This window comes from Branchiostoma lanceolatum, chromosome 12 (assembly GCF_035083965.1).
Source record: "Branchiostoma lanceolatum isolate klBraLanc5 chromosome 12, klBraLanc5.hap2, whole genome shotgun sequence".
Classification (NCBI taxonomy): Eukaryota; Metazoa; Chordata; class Leptocardii; order Amphioxiformes; family Branchiostomatidae; genus Branchiostoma; species Branchiostoma lanceolatum.
The window spans coordinates 13,100,246-13,121,591 of NC_089733.1; the positions used below are offsets into that span (position 1 = coordinate 13,100,246).

Below are 21,346 nucleotides of genomic sequence, written 5' to 3' on the forward strand. Positions count from 1 at the left end.
CCAGGGTGCCATGTATGATAATGTTGTTACCGTTGGACCACTCAGCATTCAAAAGGACTCGCGGTGGTAATAGAACTGCGAAACCACGCCCACGAGAAGCGAAGACCTCGTACTCATGCAATCAGCGTACGGCAGATGATTTAGATGGACTGTTTAAATATTGACAAGAAGGCCAAATTATAGGATACGAAAGGACTGCAGCAGAATTAAACCAATCATCCTGTGTCCATAAATATATATGGCTCGTATGTAGGTACCGGGTTTTTGCCTTAAACCAAAGAGTGAGAGAAGAAAGTGAGAATTTTGGTGGTGCAGAGACGGAGTGAATGACCTAGAGAAGCACTTTACGGGAGAAAACGTACATTCCAGTGCATCAATCTTGCGGCTTTAGTCACATCAAAGGAGGGACAAATTGAACGGTAATTCTCGAGCCAAGAGAGAGATGATGCCTTAAAGCGGTCCATTTCAGCAGAGGATATGCTTAAGTATCAACAGGTTCATGTATTGATTAAGAATTTGCATGTTAATGAGGTCCGTGGGTGGGTGAAAGACCGCCATGGCGACATGAAAAAGTAATGGTGGCCCTCCTTGCGTGCGGGCACGGTCTGTTGTCGCTTGGCCAGCCAATTATGTTTGTCACAAGAGCACAGCGAAATGGGGGCAAGGCCAGGATTGCTGCACGGTCGTCAAACATCAAAGAAAGAGCGGAACATAAATTCCAATCAATACACATAACAAAAAGAAGAAAGGACTACCGGTGACAAGCCTTTTAGGTATTCACAACGCTTTCTAAATGCAATAATACATTGCGATGTCATAGCAGCAGACGGACTTATATTTGGAGTTCAAAGATAGTTTCCACCTAAGCAGTAGATTAAGTTTCTATGAAAATGGCAACAGAATTTTGAAAAGTAAAACGCTAAGTCTCAATTCTCGAGGAAGCACCATTCCAATATCAAGAACAGATCGGCGGAGGACTATGTACGTTTCTGTATGATTGCGCTCGTCACCGATTCGTTGTCACGAAAGAGTCAAACGTTATGCTAAAACCTGCCAACCTTGGCTTAGGGATGGTGCAGCTCAAACTGTCTTTAATGACTACTAGTGCACTACTAGTGCATTAGTACATAGTGGGGAAGTGTGGCGAAAGGGTAGGGTATGTCCTGGGTTCGAATCCTGTTATGTCACCGATATTGTGCCAGTAGGAAAGGCGTTCCTCACTCCACCCATATGTAAAACTGGGTACCTGACTTTGGTTGGGGAGGTTTAAAAAGGTTATAGATGGGATTACCTTATGAATTTACCTTTTTAGTGCACCCAAAAGGTTTGACGAGGGTTGCCACATACAGTAGACAGATGAACGCTATAGACAGGGTTCTTGATGCTTGTCAATGGGAAAATTTTGAAGGATCAGCAAAGTGGTCATAACGTAATCTCCAAGCAGATCTACACCGGTGCAAAAGTCGTATAAGCTAGCCGGCTGGGTTCGTCACAGATTTAGGTTGTAAAATGATCATCGCTGCCAATTTTCACGTTGCAGGCACGAGGCGGAGCAGAGACAACTTTCTCAAAAGACTGCCCCTCCCTGTACCGGTTGATAACCTTGTTCTGTTCCGTCTTGTGGCAGATCCTACCGGTGCCTGACGGACCTTCTCTGGCTAGCTTATACGATTTTTGCACCGGTGTAGATCTGCTTGGAGTCATAATGGCCTTATACAAAGATAGTCACTTGTAAAGGTTTGACTGTAGCTGAAAATGAGATAGAATGCATATATTTTGTTGAAGCATATGCATCATTTTAACTATTGCAAAAGGCTGCCATCTTCTTTGTTGTGGCGATTTGAGTTCGGTGTCAATATGTTTGCACATGTACTGCAAAGGCTGTCAGAGTCGCTCTTTCGCCTTCCCCCATTGTCGCTCATACTGTGACTTTTCACATACTAGTAGTTCCTGCGGTTGTTGCAATTGGCAATGTATATCTATACTGAATATACCGGTTGAGTGCCCCATTACGATGTGAATTTGCATATTATCCACCTGTATCTTGTGGATATGTGACAAAACAAAGTCAAGAATGGATGAAAATGCCGTGACGTTAACTTTGTACGATGGCTACGCGTACCATGGCTGCAAGAAATAAACTTTTTATACATTGTGAATGAATGAATGTCAATACGATATGAGGCACTCGATGTGTACGTTTGTTTCCAATGAATACACAGAAAACCACCCCATGACGGAACCTGTCAAAGGTTCGAACTCGGTACCTCCAGGTTCTGAGTCAACATCCCTAACAGCAAAGCCACCGTGCCGCAGTGTTATGTTTTCATTGTAAACATTGTCACAGCTAGGGGTCATAAGAGCCAAAATGAGGTCCTATGCGTGAACGGCAACATCCTGGAGAGAGATGGAGCCATGCAACAGCATTGATAGGAGGAAGTCATTAAAAGTCGGCGTACATGACTCCGTATCCCGATACACAGGAAGACATCTTTGTTTAAGGCTTTGCTAAAAAGACCTACTCATAAAACACGCGTGGGTGACTCAGTGGGACTTTCTGAGAAAGCCTGAGCTCGAGCAGTTCTCTTCAATAACTACACTACACTGATGACAGGAGGCGATTTTAAACACGTAAACCAATTAGATCAGAGTGAAGTATAAAGTATGCGGTGCGGAAACGGACAAAGGGCAAAGCTATGAAGTTGGCAGCCGTCAGTATCGCAAGACTATGGCGTCGCATCCTGGTCAGTCTGTGGGCAAAGCACGTTCGTGGGTAAACCACGTTCGCCGTAGGTCGTCGTTTGGTTTTGATGTCGTACAATCTTTAAGCAGGCTGATACAGAGCCAACCGCCGACAGGGACCTAAGACAGCCTTTTCGTCACAAGACAGCTAAATTCTATACCATACATGCACGACTATAAGAATGTCCTTAGTTTGCAATCGTACGACGATTATACGACGAATGTTACCGGGTCCTAAGATTTACAGCTGTAGGTAGATGATTGGCATGCAATAAATACCATAAGCAACAACAAAAAGAAAAGATTCCTTTGTGTAGAAATATGAAGGTTGTTGACTGCCGCAAAAGTTGGCAACTCACTGCACATATACCTCTTTTATGTAACCATAGAATCTGCAATTGCTTTATAAACACAAAGCATTGACATTCAAAGGTGCCCTTGGCAGAGCCCGGCGCCATCTTCTTTCCATCAGACCACCTACTTCCCAAAAACTCCCGTCAGTCGGTAAGTGTTTTCAAAGCCGCTGTGCACAACAGTTAATCCCCAAGTTTAGTTCATTCCGACGTGATAAACCTGGCAGTCGGATGCAAAAATGTGCGGAGTGCGTCAACGCCAGTATTAAAGGGAAGATGCTGATACCTCAGATCTTCCAGCTCAAGGCACTTCAAAAGAAGAAATCCCAACATTGCAATTGAGTGATTATAGTTCTAGCTACAAGGCAAAGCTAAATTGCCAGTAAGGGCTATGACCTCAATTGTAATCTGTGGATTCGCGGCACAGCATGAAACATTGATCATAGAGAATTCTTCAGCACATCCTCTGGAATCTGGTAAAAGACTCCGTTTCACATTTCATTCCACGAGGGCAAACTCTGTCGACTTTCCTGCGTACTTTTTATGGCAACGCACGTTTGCGGATTGACAGTTTCCAGTTTTGCCCGCCATCCCTCTCGCTAACTGGATGAATCATCTCGACAGGTTGTACCGAATGTCCTTCAGCAGCTCATCGATGACGCATGCTCTAAGTAACGGAGCTCTACATGTAATCGCGTACATTGTTGTGTGGATGCTACCTCCAAGCTCTGTAATGCCAGTCGGCTCTTAAAGCGGATTCGTCTTGGTTCCGCGGAGTAAGGTGGTCGACTGCGATAGGAGAGACCATACAAAGACAATCCTCCACGCACGAACGATGCGGATTCTCGACGCCAGCGTTAACATTTACTCTTAGCAGACACGAAAAGGTCAATGCAAAAAGCTCGGCTTAAAGTTAGCGTTTTTGCCCTTGGGAGAAGTACACTTCAAGAGTAACTTTGCAAAGTTTGAGAAGTAGCTACGTTGACAGCAGAGCTTAGTTCTAATCCTTCTGGGTGGATGATACGTTCGGATGTCATTGTCAATGCTGGCGGCAATGTCATGAATGTGTATAGGTATTGATGCACTATGTTATAATCATGTTCCTGACGGAAAGACTTCATAGCAAGCATGGTACGATGAAGAAGCCTACCACACTATGAAACAATTGATGTAAAATTTAGAAAGAACCTATGAAAAAAGTAACTGTTGTGATATGTTTAATGGGTCTGAATGGAGAAATCTGTCAAATCAAACACAGATGTTTAGACTTCTTGTAACCTGAAACGTTAAACGAAAAATGTTATGTGGTGAACCGTGTGTCAGGAAAATTTCTCTTTTGACAATTGAAGAAAAAAAATCAAATCTTAAACAAGTTGAAAAGTATTGATGAAGGATTTCTGAATAACATTACGGTAGAAAAGGTGAACAGTGTAACGAATGTTTAATTCATATTTCATTGGCAAAAATATAAACAGCATAGCTTAGCTTGTTGGAAACTACATATGTATTGTAAACTGAAGATTTAGTTTTCATTACCAAAGAAAGGTAAAGAAATAACAACACTGAAACTATTAGCCAGTATATTTGACATTCTGAAGAGTTTGAAGTGTTTGATATAGGCAAATTGTCACCCTGCTAATTTAATTATACCCTTATTTCATTCTGCCTCGCAACAGAAGCACTTAACGGTATGATTACTTGTACAAATTATGGTAACTTACAAATGAATAAATATGAGGATTAAACCGTCGCCTTATTTACCAGCAGCATGCACGCGTCCTTTTTCAGAGCATCTTGCTACAATACAAGGGCATTTCAAGGACAAAACGTCCTTCTGCTAAACTATATGGTCCACAGTTTTCATTTTAGAACTACTTGAAAGTCCCTGACCGATTACTTAAAGCACGACAAATGACAGTATGGAAAGTATATTCTTTATCTAAAAATATCTCTCAATCTTCAAGCAAACCTGGACCACCTGGCTACATATTCAATACCATCTTCTTAGAGGAACTTCTTGACCATGGTGTTTAGAGAAAATAACACATTTATTCAAGCTCTCTGCGGGTGTGAGTATATTAACGTGGATCTGGCTAGGAAGAGGTTGACTTCTGCGACCTACACAATCTTATAACAAGGCGATAACCGCCACGAGCCAGATAATCTACACGGGGCCCTGAAGAGTTGGAATAAACTCGACCGCCTGGAGAAGGCAGACAAGATAATGGAATGTCTTCGTTCTTTTTCAAGATCGCTATCTTTTAGCCTTGTGCCCAGATACCATCAGGAGACTTGGAAAGGCAGATTATTTTTGCACATGAATATTGTTTTGGCGTCACGTTGACGCGTGTGTGACTGTGAGAGTGGGTGAGTGACGTAGATATCTAAGACGCAAAAGTCGATTCTTATTATCTAAGCAAATGTTGCAGGAAATTTCATTTGTGCAGGCCTTGTTTTTGTTCCCGTCAAAAAGCCTCATGGAATAAAATATGCAACGTTTAAGTGTAGCAATCGGGATTTCAATAGACATGTGACTTTATTCTCAAATCTCTTTCAACCTAAAATTCCTGACATGAATATACTTGGGATAGAGTGTGGGTGTTCTGCTTAATGTTCGAGTTCTTTTACAGTATGTACGTAATCACATATTCCGTACAACGCTGAGTGCATCCTGCTTACGTCAAAGTATTGAATAGTACGGCGGCATTGACAACGTCGGAAGTCTAAGTAGTTGTTATCTATCCATTGTCCGACCTTGATTTACATATTGCCATGGCAACATCACGTATACTTGAGTGACCTTTATTGTATCATCAATAGAACACCTACAGTGACGACATGAAGGATGGGTAGTACTCATAAACCAAACTAGCTACATTACACGATCGAAGAAACGAACTTACTAATAGCTATATTGTAAGCTGATATGATAAATGGACACTTTAATGAAACAAATATTCTGAACATGATGAAGATGTCGTAGAGAAAAAAGCAACCCCATAAGTACTCAACCAAGAACTGTAGTTGCTTTATCCTGAATGCCGGCATGGAAATCGGACGTTAGCCAAAGGATTCTCAAACTAAGCTACAAAATCTACCGCAGTCCATATGGCGCCAGGCATCCAACCCTGCTAAGTGCGGGAGAAGACCCGCAGAAACTGGTCATCAGCGTCCCACTCTGAAAGGTATTTCGCCGATACTTCATATGGTGCCATATCGGGCTGGCAGACTCTTTCGGGCTATAAAAAATTGAGTGACAGTAGTCTGCCTATTAAGGTTTCATATGCTATGGGATGAGGGTAATTATGAAGTAATTTTCGACGTGGACGAACCTCTACCTTACGAGGTAATAGCAGATCAAAGTTCAGGCCAGCTCATAAATACCAAGCATCATCTTTGTCCGGAGGTTTTTGTGCAGTGTTTATGAGAAAGACCCCGCGGAATTCTTACGATGAGATGCCCGTTTATGGCCGACACTAAGCGTGTGTGAAATAGACATGCAGTAAACATAGCCTCACATTTAGGACGCACGATTACGTATGGAATGCAGTCGATGGGAATTCGTGTGAGGTTGTTCATCAATACGGCGGTATATCTTTTATGCCGCTGCCTCAAAATGGTGCGACATTAACGACCATACAGTTCATGTCCGGACAAGAGTGTCAAATTGTTTGTCCAAATGATTTTGAATATTTTAAGTACGATGTACGTATACTGAACATAATGATGATAATGTAATAAAGACGAAAACAGTAAGAACTTGATGAAAGCATCAGTGGATCGGTTTTGGAATCCGTACCGATTGTGTTGAATAAGGTCCGTAGACACTATTGTTGGCAGTTGGATCTGTCTGACACAATGCGTTTTGTGTGTGTTTGTGCGTGTGTGTGTTTCTGTGACTGTGTGCGTGTTTGTGTGTGTGTGTGTTTGTGTGTGTGTGTTTGCATGTGTTTGAAAACAAGCTGATTTTATAGAAGAACTTTATTGCTCTGCTATTGTACATAGTACAAAGTATGGCAAGAATTCTTAAACATAATACAAAATAGAAGCATAGAATAAAACTTGACATCCTAATCACTAATACAATAAAGGCTAGCATACATTTGATATATGAAGATCTTACCCGTGCAGTGACAGTATGGAATCTTACATGCAGCAAGCATGCTAAAACACATACCTTGGCCAGGCCTTTCAAGTACATTTGAAAGCTAAAATACGTCCAAGGCAATTTGAGTTATCTCAAAGGCAAGGGAGGACATCAGGTTAGGTGAGGTTAGGTAAGGCCAAAGTCTTCACGGCGTAATCCTCAGCAAGATAGATAAAGAACATGTGGCGCTTCATCTAATTTCAAGGTGCATTGATCAATGTACTACTGATGTGTGTTCTGCGGTGACAAAATCAGCATGCTTTTCCTACGTTACAAGGACCAGACGTTGCCAAACTTTTGGATGAAGTATAACATGACTCAGCAGTTGTTTATGCAATGGTTACCGTGGTATTCAATTCAATTTCGTTCCTTGGTCGCCCCATGTTTATCTAATGATGTAAACGATGACTATGTACATACTAGTGTACAAATCATCACTGACACGTTTTGTTATTCATTTCTATTTTCTTTTACCACGGTGGCTCTCTCAGAGATTAGGTACAGATTTTTAAGCGAAGCCTTGAGACACATTCATTATTACTTGGAAAACGGAAATATTTTCTTACAGGAACTAGTTCAGAGAAAATATCACTTTAACATCACCAATACGAGATTTTTTACTCAAAGACAAAGTTTTGCAGGTTTTAGACCACCAAATATGAAATTTACAGTGACAGTGTGTATCTAAAGAAGGACCATGAAAATGTAAAAACGCAAATCACTTGATACAGTTCTTTCTGTACAACAAAAAGAGTATAATACCTACCGATGTATCGGTAGGACTTCTGCTACGTATACCCTCCTCATGGAAATGATTATATGAGATACTTTGGGTTATGGAAAAATAACTCGATACCGATTGATTTACAAACCTGATGAAACTATTAACGAACAATGTTCATTGTCAGTAAAAAGTTACACGGAAAGAAGTCCCAACAGGGATTTTGCATCGGCGCGCTATAGATATAACTACAGGAGCTTCAATTGTCATTTCAAGTCATGCTAGAACATCTAAAACTCAAAAAGACATGATCTACCAGCGAGAAGAAAACTTTATAATCATATTACTTCATGCGTCTTTTGATTATGGACATGGCATGAAATCATGAATTGCATCACTTGGATATGGATTAGATGATTACGGGAATCAAGACAATTCTAGGAAAGAACATTTGTCAGTACTGACACTGATTCAAGTACAGGATATTAAACGTATAGATCCGAACTATGTTGACCGCATGTGATCGTCATTACACTTTTAAGGAGAGCAAAAAAAACCAGCGTTAAATACCACATGAGGAACACACAAATAATTTACATATTTCACAGCAAAAGCTTTGGTGATGCACGCTTGGCTTCAGTAGGAATATGGACGTATGAAAAATGTAGCATGTCAACTCTCCGTACTAAGTATGAAAGCTTAAGTGTTTGTGAATTCATCTTTATATTCCGTTGGGGGTAAAATATAGCATCAATAAATGAGGGAAAACAGGAAGATTGTATTTCCTGCTGTAAATGCGCTAGTGTTTCACAACATACAAATCTTGTTTGCAATTAATTTTTCCTTCAAAATGCAAATTGCTGAGGATCAACGGTTCTTTTTTCACACAGCGGGGGATTTGAAATATTCCTTCTCAATCTCTCAGCTTGACAAGTCATGATGAAACGGAAGAAAAGGCATGAATAAATTCACCTTACCTTTTATGAGCTTGGTGAACACAGAACAAGCACCGGCACATATCTCTTGTCTTCTCTCGTCATCCTGATAGAAATAGATACATGTGTAACACGTTTGCTACAACATCAGCTACTACAAGTGGCTACAAAACGTTTGGAGAACACTCTAGGGAATTACAACGACAGCAAGGAAAAGGCATAAAAACCAACTCACTTCCTTTCTTGCCATTGCTTATTGCTGGAGTCCTTTCCTGGCAGATGTGAATGGTAACTAGATAGTGTTTTCTTCTTTGCTTCATCCCACTAGACATGAAAGTAAAAGGAAATCAGACATGTACGTATATACGGGGACTGTGATGAATCTCAATGCAACGTGGAAAAGTACTGACTATCTTGGGGTGGATATGGAAAAATGGGCCAAACGGAAATGCTGTTTCAGTAACGCTCGCTTGGTCGTGTAAAACTGTAGCGCCGGGTTTTTGTTTAGTTATGTTGCGATGAATAAAAGAGCTGGGAAAGTCACGCGGATGACGCTATAGTCATTACGTACAGAACTATTACCCACGCATCTCGACAGCGTCAGATGCACGGCTTTACAGCTAGAGAGGCTGTATCTTATTTCCAGGAAGGAATAAACATGATACAAAATTATGCAAAACTGCAGGTGCAGGAGCAAAACCGCAGGAGAACTTTTTATCAAGTATGAATAGTATGAATATACATACCCTCATAAATGTATAAGTCGGGATAGTGAGGCACAGTTGTCAAGACATAGCTACACTTGATTATGTGAATATATTTGGTCAGTTAAAATAACGTTCTTTTGACTGACAGTTATCATTTTAGAGCAAATTATATTTGTATACGAAACACACGGGACGACCTATCACACCCAACCTTTATACAGCTAACGTTGTTTAAAGTTATCTAGTTAGGTTGTCACTACTGTACTAGGCGACTTAATGCTTGATCAAAATCTAAATCAGACACAAATGAAAGAAGCAATAAATACCCAAAAGCTGCGCTATCACAAGAAGGTCATGTGAACAAAGTGCGCCCGTACATTGTTGCTTGGCAGTCGCGGGGAACCACCAAATATATTTTGATTTCATCGAGCATGACCATCGTCGCATCTACAACATGAAGAGTTCGAAGACTTCATGCCTCTGGGAAATATTTAGAGCTTCTCGTATGCCTTGTGTAACAAAATGTAGCTGAAAAATTCTGATTAACTTAACATGTATGAATTGGTTACTTCCTGTCACTCTAGGATGAACGCGACTAGCATATCGTAAACGTTTAACTGCGAAAGCAAAAACAGACCAAAAACTATAGCCCCTCCCTTTGACCCCATGACCTGGACTGTCTGTTATGTCCGTTAAACGACTATCTCTAACACCTCTGAACTGTACTTCCTGCCACACTAGGATGAACGCGACTAGCATATCGAAAACGTTTAACTGCGAAAGCAAAAAAAACACACAAAAACAATAGCCCCTCCCTTTGACCCCATGACCTGGACTGCCTGTCATGTCCGTTAAACGACTACTTCTAACATCTCTGAACTGTACTTCCTGTCACTCTCAAAAGTTTGACCTTTGCAGTGGTGCCATCTTCCCAATCACTTCCTGCCACTCTACGGGCAGAGTATCCAAATGACTACGGGCACACAAGAATATAACAAACAGACACACCGAAAACAAATGGTTATTGTAAGGAATTTATCATAAGGAAAATATGCGTACAGGTTATATGAGATGATGTGCAACCGAGCCTTTTGAGCAGCGGAAGAGAAATCGAGACGACACTATTAGGTTACCTCGCCCTTTCAATTTACCATTGAAACGGTGGATGAAAAATGCTGCAGTCTAGCGTGAAGCATGCTTCAACGACTTAGTAAGCTGGATGTGTGCTCAAATTGATTCTAGGTGGCAGTATTAGATACATACACATATAATACAATATGAGTAAGATGCGTTATCCTTGCGGTGAAGTTGTTATGTAATAATAGACAGAAAAATAAGACCACCATTCCCATTCAAACTATTCGTTCGAAAATTAGATAGGTACACCAAGGAGATGAAGGAATTATGCTAAATTGATTGGCAAATAGTTGTGAATCGACTACTCAATAAAAAAACTACATCCCAACACACGATAGACTGTTTGATACATGTGTCAGGGTAGATCACGATCTGTCGGAGTCGACGATTCCTCATTGGAGACCGAGACTACGATCAGGATGCAAGGAATGGGTTAGGATTTCACCACATTTATGAATCCTACATTCTAAAGTCCATTTTAGTCCAAGTAACAGCAATCGAACTTGCAAAAGTTTTGTTTAAATCTAAAGACTCCGACATGGATCTCTACCGGCAGAATGAGATCCCGAATCGGAGTATCTGCAAATACAGTCCAATCTATACCCTGACATAAACATCCTACATGTTTGTGTGTGTCTAAGGGAACGAACTACACGCTGTACGTACTCGAGTCGTTCAATAATTTTTTGCTCAGTTCCAAACGCGTATATTAGTTTATTTGCTAGAGATCATCATCATTATCATCACCACCACCACCACCACCACCATCATCATCATCATCACCATCACCTTCACAATCACCATCATCATCATCATCACCATCTTCTTCATCATCACAATCATCACAATCATCATCATCATCATCATCATACCACAACCACCATCATCATCACCATCACCATCATCACTACCACAACCACCATCATCATCACCATCTCCATCATCACCATCTCCTCTTCACCATCTCCATCATCCTCACCATCATCATAATGTTTAGTTCATGCTTTTCATTAACTTCAGACGAAACCCACATGCCGTTTGCTTACCGCTGTCACGTTTTACTGTGCGGAAATATTCAGTAGAGACTTCACTCGAGCACATCCCCGCGATAAACCGTTCGACAGCATGTTCATTACTGCCTTAATGGAGCTCACTCACTATCCCTGTCAAGTCCAGGAATTAACTGATAGAGCACCGTGCGGTGCAGATAAAAGTTACAAACGACCTTCCAAAGGCAAAATGTCCATGGCGGGAAATAAAAGAGTCAATAGACACTATATAACTAACTGTATGTTTCTGAAAATGCGGCAGTTTTTAAGATTAAATGTAAGTCGTATTATTCTAACGGACCGTTTATGTCTACGTTTTCCTTTTTACTGCCACAATCTACACAGTATCGCCTTTAAGCGCCTAAATGGCACTACTTATGGTGTCGACAGAAATGTACATTAGTGACTGCGGGTGATGCCAGCTTAAGAGTAACATTAACAATGAAGACAGACCCAGGTAAGCTGTGTAGGGCTAACGAAAAATGTCTGGGTATAAGTCATGCTTTCTTTACTTATTCACAAGAGAAGAGGAGAAGAGAGGAGAGGGGAGGGAGAGAGAGAGAGATTGGGACAGAGAGAGAGGTGGAGATGGAATGAAAAATATGCTCCATTTTCTCTGTATCTTATAGATATGTGAAGTTGTGTTTTCTTCATATTTAGACAGACGGAGAAAGAGGGTAAGGTATGGGATACAATGCACAATATACTTCACTTTCTCTCTATCTTGGATATGTACATAACATTGTGTTTTCATCAGATATCATTTGGACAGAGAGAGAGGGATGGGTGGGGTTTGGGTTAGAATGAACAATATACTCCACTTTCCATACATTATATGAGTAACGCTGCGTTTTCTCTATATACTCTTAAGAGGGAGAGAGAGGGAGAGAGATTTAGAGAGAGGGAAAGAGAGAAACATATAGATGAAAGAAAGGTATGTGAAACGTGCACAATATGCTCCAATTCATATGTATCTTAGATGTACAATGCCGACGTTTCAAACAAACTGTCTTGCCGTATACGTAGTGCCAATCGAAGGGCATCTGAGAATAAGAGCTCTACATTCGAGCCATTAACTTTACAATCTAGTTTATTTCATCCTGTCTCCGTGGAGGCATCGGGATCAATGACCTTTTCCCGCACGAGCTAGGATGGTTCAAGGCGAGAAGGCTGTACAGCGATTTCCATAAGCGTCGAGACTTAGCAGGGCTTGAGAGGCCATTATCCACATTGCGTGGGGAAGGATTCCGTCAAGATGCCTTTGGTGATGATCTGAATATTTAGAGAGACATTTGAGAGGCTAACTATGTCCTCTATAGACTTGAAAGTAGAGGACTGTTATCTAATTAGTTTGGATCCAACTTCCGATCGACTACTTAGTATTCTCATCGACAGACGGACAACATTTTAAGTATTTGTGCTGGATCTTAGTCGACAAATCATTGCCTTTAGGTTAATATAATTGGCAAACTCGCATCATATAAAACATTCATCTCTGTATCGATACGAATTTCCCAAAGACTGACGGACAGCAAAGTCTGAAATAACAAAAGGAAAATAATTGAAAATATGCTCGTCTAGTTCGAAATATGCTGTAGCTACGACCATTTCTAAATGGTCTACTATAAATACTAACTTATCAATGACAATTCAGTAGTTAGCAAATTTAAGTGTCAAATTTTGTATTTTTGGCGTTTGGGCTACTCTAAACAAACAAAAAATGTATATTTTTGGCTCCCGTTTGATGGTAGTTGATGCAACTCTGCTAACATTTCGTACAATTTGATACAGCGACCTTCAAACAAATTTGCATGGTTCGGTACGTGTATACGTTCAATCGTTCGGTGTACGTTCACTAAAACTATAATGAAACTGAGAGTGCTACACAGTACGGAAACCACTGCTACCTAACCATCAGTATATACTCTGCCTTTTGCGAATTTTTGTTCGCAAATTAATTGTTTGGTCTCCGTTCTATACAAATAAAAGGCGGCCTCAGTATCTGAGAGTGTAAGACAGTACGGAAACAATTGCTATCTAACCATCTCTATATGCTCTGCTTGTCGCGAAAGTTTTTTGCATAGTAATTCTTTGGTCTACGTTCGATAAAAATAGTAGGCGGCCTCAGTATCCGAGAGTGTAAGACAGTGCGGAAACCACTGTTATCTAACCGTCTCTATATGCTTCACCTGTCGCGAAAGTTTCCCCATTCGGGAGATGAAAGAAATGCGTAGAGGACATAAAATCGACCTGGCGCTTGCTCCTGATCCCCTAGCTGAGTGATTTCCCCGCGCAAAATGGTTTGTAGTTAGTACTGCCGACTTCCGTGGGGAGGAACCGTAATCAGTCACTGGAGATTAAACGGGGCCTGCGTCACAGCGTAATGGCGTTAGGCGGAGAAGTCGGACTAGTAAAATTGCACGTTGCCAGCGTTCCTTTGACAGTGGCTGGAAACTTCCATCAGCCACCCCCCACAGTAGCACTTAACATTTGGGCTGAATCCATCGGACGCAATCTGAATTTCGCATTGGAATAGATAGAAACTTGAATTTAGCATTGGAATGGAAGAAACCGGTATCGAGTAAAACTGTAAAAAGACTAAAGAAGTTTGCCAAGTTGTATGATCAATAGATGATTAGAAATATGAATAGAATTAGAATTACCTCATTTTGGATACCTGTGAGGAACCCGTTCTGACTAAATATTTTGTTTAATGTTTATCTAATTGGTCTTAGAATAAGTAGTAACTTAAGAATTGTAAAACCAGTTAGAAAGCTTGCTTCACAAGAGGAATATCCCTTCAAATGTTTTGTATCGCTGCATACTAAGATACATTTTAATGGGGGAAGAGAATCGCCACAATGAAATTCCAACTACGTGAACTTTTAGAACCATTTGTGCTACCACCAGAAGACGTAAAAGAAATCTAGTCACCAACTTGAGGCAACACGGTATACTAAGCGACGCCACGACTTTGCATGGAGAGACGTTAGTTCTTAAATCCAGTTGAAGCAAACTCATCACTCATTCAACATCACTTCTAAGGTGATCACTTTAACACTGTCGAACTCTGAATAACTAACTTCAAGTGAGCGTTCCATTTGGTTTGAAGTTGTGTGATTGCGATGTATTGTACGCCGACGGTGCTGGAATAGTCAAGCGCTCTTTTGCTGGGGGTTAAACGGGCCATAACCTACGCACGAGAACAATTATGGAACGATTGTGCGGGAAACTTCGACTAAAGTGATGGTTATTAGAAGGAAAATTGCGACTCTTGAATACGCTTGACGCACAACTCGCGACTTTAGACTCTTGGCATTCACAATGGTGTTCTAAGGGCAAAATGTATACGACTTTTTATGCATCAAACTCTACAGCGAGTCAAGTTAGGACGGTCATGAAAGAGCAGAGACGATACTGCATAACAGCTAGTTCTGTTGCAAAATATTACATAACCACTTGAAGATTTACCATAGTTCAAGCTTTTCTGCACGCGCACCTAAATGAAAACTGTAAGCGTTCTTTAAAGCTATCAAGTGAGGGTGCTCCTGAATTCCACTCTTCAGTAGTTCTAGGAAAAACGTTTTTTTGAACACCTGTAACAATTCTGGGTTGAAAAATCTGGTACTTGAAGGCATCACTATTTTTTCTGAGGTGGTTCTAGATACTTAGTAGTCGGTTTATCATCTGTAATCGTGTAGAGCGTCTTTCGTGGAAAAGATTAATGAGCAAGCGCACCTCATACGCACAGCGGGAGACAGTGCCGCTATTTGTCACACACTCCTGCTTCGGTGCTTCCGCTGATTATAAGAGAGCGTTTGACTTTCGAGCGTTTCTGTCAATGTCAACTTTGCAATTTACAAAGTTCTTCGACCTCTGTGGTAAGTAACACGAAAAACTGGCTGACTGACTTGTTTTTCTTCTTCTTTTTTTCACTAATGGAAAGCCAGCGTGTATAAGGTGTTGACGAAAAATGGGCAGATGAAACATTAAACAATGGATGATGAAAAAACTGATAAATGAAAGTTTATAACCAAAGGAATTTACCTGTCAATATTCCGTTTTTCCTTTTGCTACTTAATTCAGGGCTGCCACTATTCCTGGATTTGACATGTGACTGTATGGTATTACATATTCCGAGCTTAATTTGTCATTATTATCAAACATACAAATCAAATTTACAAAAACGTAAAACGTGCGTAGATTAATGAAGGGGCGATCGGTTCTCCACACCAACAGAAACGGCGGGCGATATAAACTTCTCGGCACGTTTGCCCAATGAATGACGTCACGTGTTCGTATGGTCACGTGACCTTAGCAATCTGTCACTTGACCTCTGAGGGAGACAGTCGACAATTCGATGTGCTAAATTTTTGTGTTGGCAAAGTTTTAACTCTGTACCAAGATAACACAAGTTTGGATAAACATGCAAGTGTTTCATCTTCCGCCACCAAATACTAGTAGATAAACCACGGGCGTTAAATATATATCTATAAATGTCACCATCATTTTGAAGAAGGCCACAAAACTGTTATAATTATGGCTTCAATATTGTGTCTAATATTTTGTCAATGATTGCTGACAAGCATGGAGATCATCTTACATATGTGATTAATTTGAAACATGCTTGGGCCAGGATGACGTCTGAAACATGACGCACGCGTTCGTTGTAATTTCTTAACAACCTGTGCGTTAAATGAAAGATGAAAATGTGACGCTTAGTAAGCTTAACTACAATACCACCTGGCTGCCTCCGTCATGGGAGATACATCACCATCAAACTCACACAAAGAAGAACATAAAATATACATGATAAGATGTACACGATGAAATATACATAACCACGGCTGGCTGCATAGCACTGTGTCATTGACACCATTAGAAGTTGCACCCAACAGTAGGTCCAAGTTATTAACCCGATTCTGATTGGCTGGTTTTTAATCTGTTTACCGGTGAATGTACCATATTGTAAGGTCAGATTTTGATACGAATCTGATATTGCTTGTAAATATGTAACGGGACCTTATTCTTAACGTGGCTTGTAGAGCACTGCGTCTCTTTGTTGGTGATTGTTTCCAGTCAAGCATAGCATTGCGGGATGTTTTTGGCATGCTTTGTGGGTTTAGGAATATGATTCAGAATCGGATTGATCGTTATAGGTATCTAGCATTCAATAGACATTGAATAAAAAAAAATAATTAAAAAAATATTTGCAGCGCTCCTAGTGCTTCCGAATGAAGCGATTCCCATGTTATGAGGAGTGCCTGTATTTCTATGGTTATGTTTGAGACAGATGTTAGAGTAAGGACAGTGCTATCAAAGAAGGCAGAAGTTATGAGAATATATTAGGGTATAACATAGAACATACAGTACGTTTAAAACACACAGAAACTAAGCACATCGCCATCATCAAGTACTTGCCCTGCACATGCAACCATGTAAAAGTCCTGCAGTTGTAATCACTCTTTCTTCAATTTGTTTCATCGCTCCGCATCTTGCAAGTTAATCTCTCGAAGTTCTTTTGCTCTTTTAAGAGGAACGGAGTCCCCGCACTTTTGCATATTTCCCATTCTAAAATGCAAGACATGCAGGCTATCTGTGTGGCACAGGTTGCTTGCTTTCGTAACGCAGAAGGACGTACTGACCTTGGGGTAAGTTCCAGAAGGTGGTATGGAGATTGCCGCATCAGCCTGATGATCTGGAGGATCTTCTGAGATGACCTGGTTCATACCCGGACCTCCAGGCAGCAACTCCACAGACGTTGTCTGGCATCTATCAGCGACAGGGGCAGATGGAAGCAGGTTGATACAGATAAGACAAGCGAGTGTCAGAATACGTCAAACTAGATAAGGAACTTCTTCATATGTTCTGTCACCCAGTTCAGAAGAACTTAGAAAAGGGAGCAAAGCACGCGCACTCCGCTCGACACCATTCCGTGACTTTGTCTTTCCGATTTTTTTCGGCCCTCCAATGTAGAAACCAGCCGAGGTTATACGTATACGTAATTCTATCTAGTTTTTCTCATCTATAAGTTGGTTGACTTTAGTTTCCCGGCGTTCGAAGCCGCACGGCAAATCTACTTAACTAAACAATATACAAGGTCAATGAATCAAAGACTGAATTACATGTGCTTTCTTTACATACTAGTTTGCTACGATAACATCGCTTTCGTAGCTTGATATCCGAAATACGACAGCTCCTCCTAGCAGTCTGTTAAATGCATCATTTCTACGAAAAACGAATCCGGAAAACGTCTATAATGCTTTCTGTTGCTACTATCTTCCCCGATTCGCGACTTATTTCCGGAATTTATCTTATAGACATTTTTATATATGTTATAAAACTTTGCGCATTTAGTCTAAAATAGCCCTTAGGCCAACGATGATATCGACCTTACACAGATAAGCCATAGTCGATGGAAATCTCATTGTCGCATCGGAAGGACACAAATAGAGGAAACAGATGACCAATCTAATTTGGCGGGAGATGCAGGTCTTCGTTAAGCAGATTTGATGGTACAAGAGATAAGATTCACCAGGCCTGTGTATTAAGGTATGTGGGTCATCAATAATAGGATATCGCTGATGAAATCAGACAGCCCAGTGCCGGGGAAAATTGGGAATGAGATGAACATTCTTGTGCAAGCTAATCCTATCTATCCACATGACATGGTGAAGAAAAGGAATGGACGGATTATACACGAAAGAAAAAAAGTTTTTTTTCTTCAAATTTTGCATAGAAATTTCATTGGTAGTGCTCAATCTTTCGGCAAGACTGGTTTTGATTTGTAAAGTCGAGTGCCTTCTATGAATAGCTGGAATGGGGAACCTTGCATCTTTGCTTTGCAAGACTTCCAAAGGGGACTGCCACTGATAGCTGACGTCATTGAAAGTTTAACATGAAACTACAAGGGGAATTTTGAGACAAGAATAGTTCGATTGTTTTCGATCGCATTGATATATGTATTTTAAAGATTGTCTACGTTAATTCACGAAACAAGTTCTTAGGACTTCAACCATCAGGATGTATTCTACATGTGTTTTTTTTTTTGCTTGACCCAACCCTCCTCCCAATACATGACCTCAATAAAAGGTGACAATCAAAAAAAAATATGTTTAAGATGGAAGACGACAATTCTACAAGCATCAAATAAGTATATGTAAAAAGAGGTCCACATTCTATAAATAATAACGTGTTACTATTCACAAAATGCACTAAAATAGGCACAAAACAAGATTTACTAATGCAATAGGCCACGCCAGCACCCTAGAAAATTGCTTTTCTGATCCTATAAGTCTAATCAATATGAGAACTAATACTGTTAATTTCTGTGACGCACATTGAATATTTCCTATGTAAGTGTAATTCCTATGAATTTGAATATTATGTAAATGTTGTGCTCTTCCTGTGGTGTCACTTGACAAACAATGGCTTCATTTAAAAGACTCCAACATTTTTTTTTCAGTTTGGGGACTTTTCAATATGTTGTTGATCATGTTATCAGAGCTCAATAGGGCTGAAATACACAATCGAGTTATTCCATTCAATCAAATGTACGATGAAGGTCTTCATTCATATCATTTATCATATTCATCAGTTTGGTTAACGGTACCTATTGCTCCCCCCCTCCCATGTATTAGGGTTGGCCTTAATAGGATGTCCCTGCATTGTAATCCTTGGCAGAGGAATTTTAAATGAAGAACTTTATAAGGTCAGTCAAATTATCGGGAAAATTGTATTTGTATCCCAATTATTGCACTCTACAGTTGGACCATACATTACATGGCAAGATGTCAGAGAAAAGCTAGATTGTAACACTTAGAAACTCAGATATGGTCTTTATGTATTACGTAAAGTATGCCTTAAAAGAGAATGACACTAGACCATGTAACATTTGCCAGCAAATACATTGGTTACCTTCACATGTTGTAAGCCTTACAAACAACTGCTCTGTTCATTCTTTAACTTAAACACATTGAATATATGGTGAGCAGCCCCCTCTAAAGCTTGTTGCTACATTATGTAATCAAACACCACGATGTTTACCAGTAACCATGGTGACAGCCGTCTGGTTCAGGTCGTTGACCCTATTTGTGCGGAGAAGAGGAAGAAGAAACGAGCAAAAACAATATGGTTACCCTTCTGTGAAGGTAACCATAATAATCCTAATAGCTTAGGACCAATTCATATTCTATATTTTCAGATATTTCAATTAAAATTTACAACATAACGTGGAAAAAGAAATGAAATATCAAAAGATAACCACGAACAGAAATTTCGAATTTGAGACATAATGCCCCTAGGGCGACGGGTACGTCATTTGAATAAGGGCTGAAGAATTGAACCTGTATAACACAAATAACCGAAACGCCTGACAATAAATACTTAATGATAAGAATGAACAACTAATCTAAAAAAAAAAATATCAAGATCAAATTGAGCAAACTTTTAGGTCTTTTTATTTGGGGGGGGGGGGCACATTGACAGCTTGTTGTTATGAAGTGACTTTGTCGAAGTTTCCCCCACCCGTAACCCCAGAGTGTCAGACTCCACAGAGATGCGTCGTTCATCAGTTCTGTGTCACACCCTTACGTCGATCTGTGGTACAGATAACAGCTGCTTCCATATCAACGTCATCAATCATACGTACGCCCTCTTCATTGCAACCGAGTTGCTCCATACATAATATCCATGCAGGCCGCGCCATCAGTGAAGTAATCGAGGAAAATACGACGGAAAACGAGCCCCTAATGGACTGTAATATTGCATGCATTTAAGGAAAATCCGCGGAGGACGGATATTGAAAATCGGGGTCGAAATAGGTGGAGAGAAGATGATCTGTCATCTCTTAATGCTAAGGACTGAAAACGATCCTCATGCATCTTTCCGAGAGACCCGGTAAATCTTTTGTCCATTAGGTAAATGGGATGTCAAATGCCTGGAGCGGATAGATAAGCAATCTGATTGGGGAAAAATGTTCGGAAAATCGCCCTTTTCCACTGCAAAAGTGTGTTCGTTCCACTTTTGAGAGAAATTTATATAATATGACCATGTCAGTGATAACTGATAACAAGTTATTTCATAGACAGTTCCGACCTAAGGATACAGTTCCTACAGTTACATTTTGGGCATCAAATGAGGATCCTATGATCTATTGGACGGAATACAAAGGTGAAAAGCAAACGAAAATACGATCGGAAGGTCAATAACATTATCAAGTAGGATTGATGTGTAGTAAAATGCAATTTTTTTATAGATATTTCAATTCGAACTTAAAGACAAGATAAGTGCCACGGTCAGATTTAAAAAGCAAACTATGGATGGACAACTACGGCAGTATTATTAATGCCATGAAATCATAACAGAAATTATGGATATGCATGCGCTGAAATTGACTCTACCTTCCCAGAGAGAAAGGAAAAACGCAAGGCTACATTATATCACCCGTACCCATTTATGGACGAGTATATTTGAAGTGTTTGCAAACTTCAATTATTTATTCAGCCAGTACAATCAAAGGAAATACATGGCAACGAATTTTTAGACAGTACGGAG

The 21,346-nt window shown here is 40.3% G+C and overlaps 1 protein-coding gene across 2 annotated transcripts in view; it reads right to left on the bottom strand.

Moving 5' to 3' along the window:
* LOC136446500 (glutamate decarboxylase 1-like) overlaps nucleotides 1-21,346 on the bottom strand; it is a 57,248-nt gene that overhangs the window by 34,122 nt on the left and 1,780 nt on the right. Inside the window, exons 2-4 of one of the 2 annotated variants that reach the window (XM_066444887.1) lie at nucleotides 17,437-17,563; nucleotides 9,134-9,222; nucleotides 8,941-9,004 (exon numbers count right to left, since the gene is read on the bottom strand). In XM_066444887.1, coding sequence (XP_066300984.1) covers nucleotides 8,941-9,004; nucleotides 9,134-9,148 — 79 coding nt within the window. In that variant the 5' untranslated portion in view covers nucleotides 9,149-9,222; nucleotides 17,437-17,563. Of the gene's footprint in view, nucleotides 1-8,940; nucleotides 9,005-9,133; nucleotides 9,398-17,436; nucleotides 17,564-21,346 lie in introns of those variants that run through there. The other variant, XM_066444886.1, reaches the window with a different exon arrangement.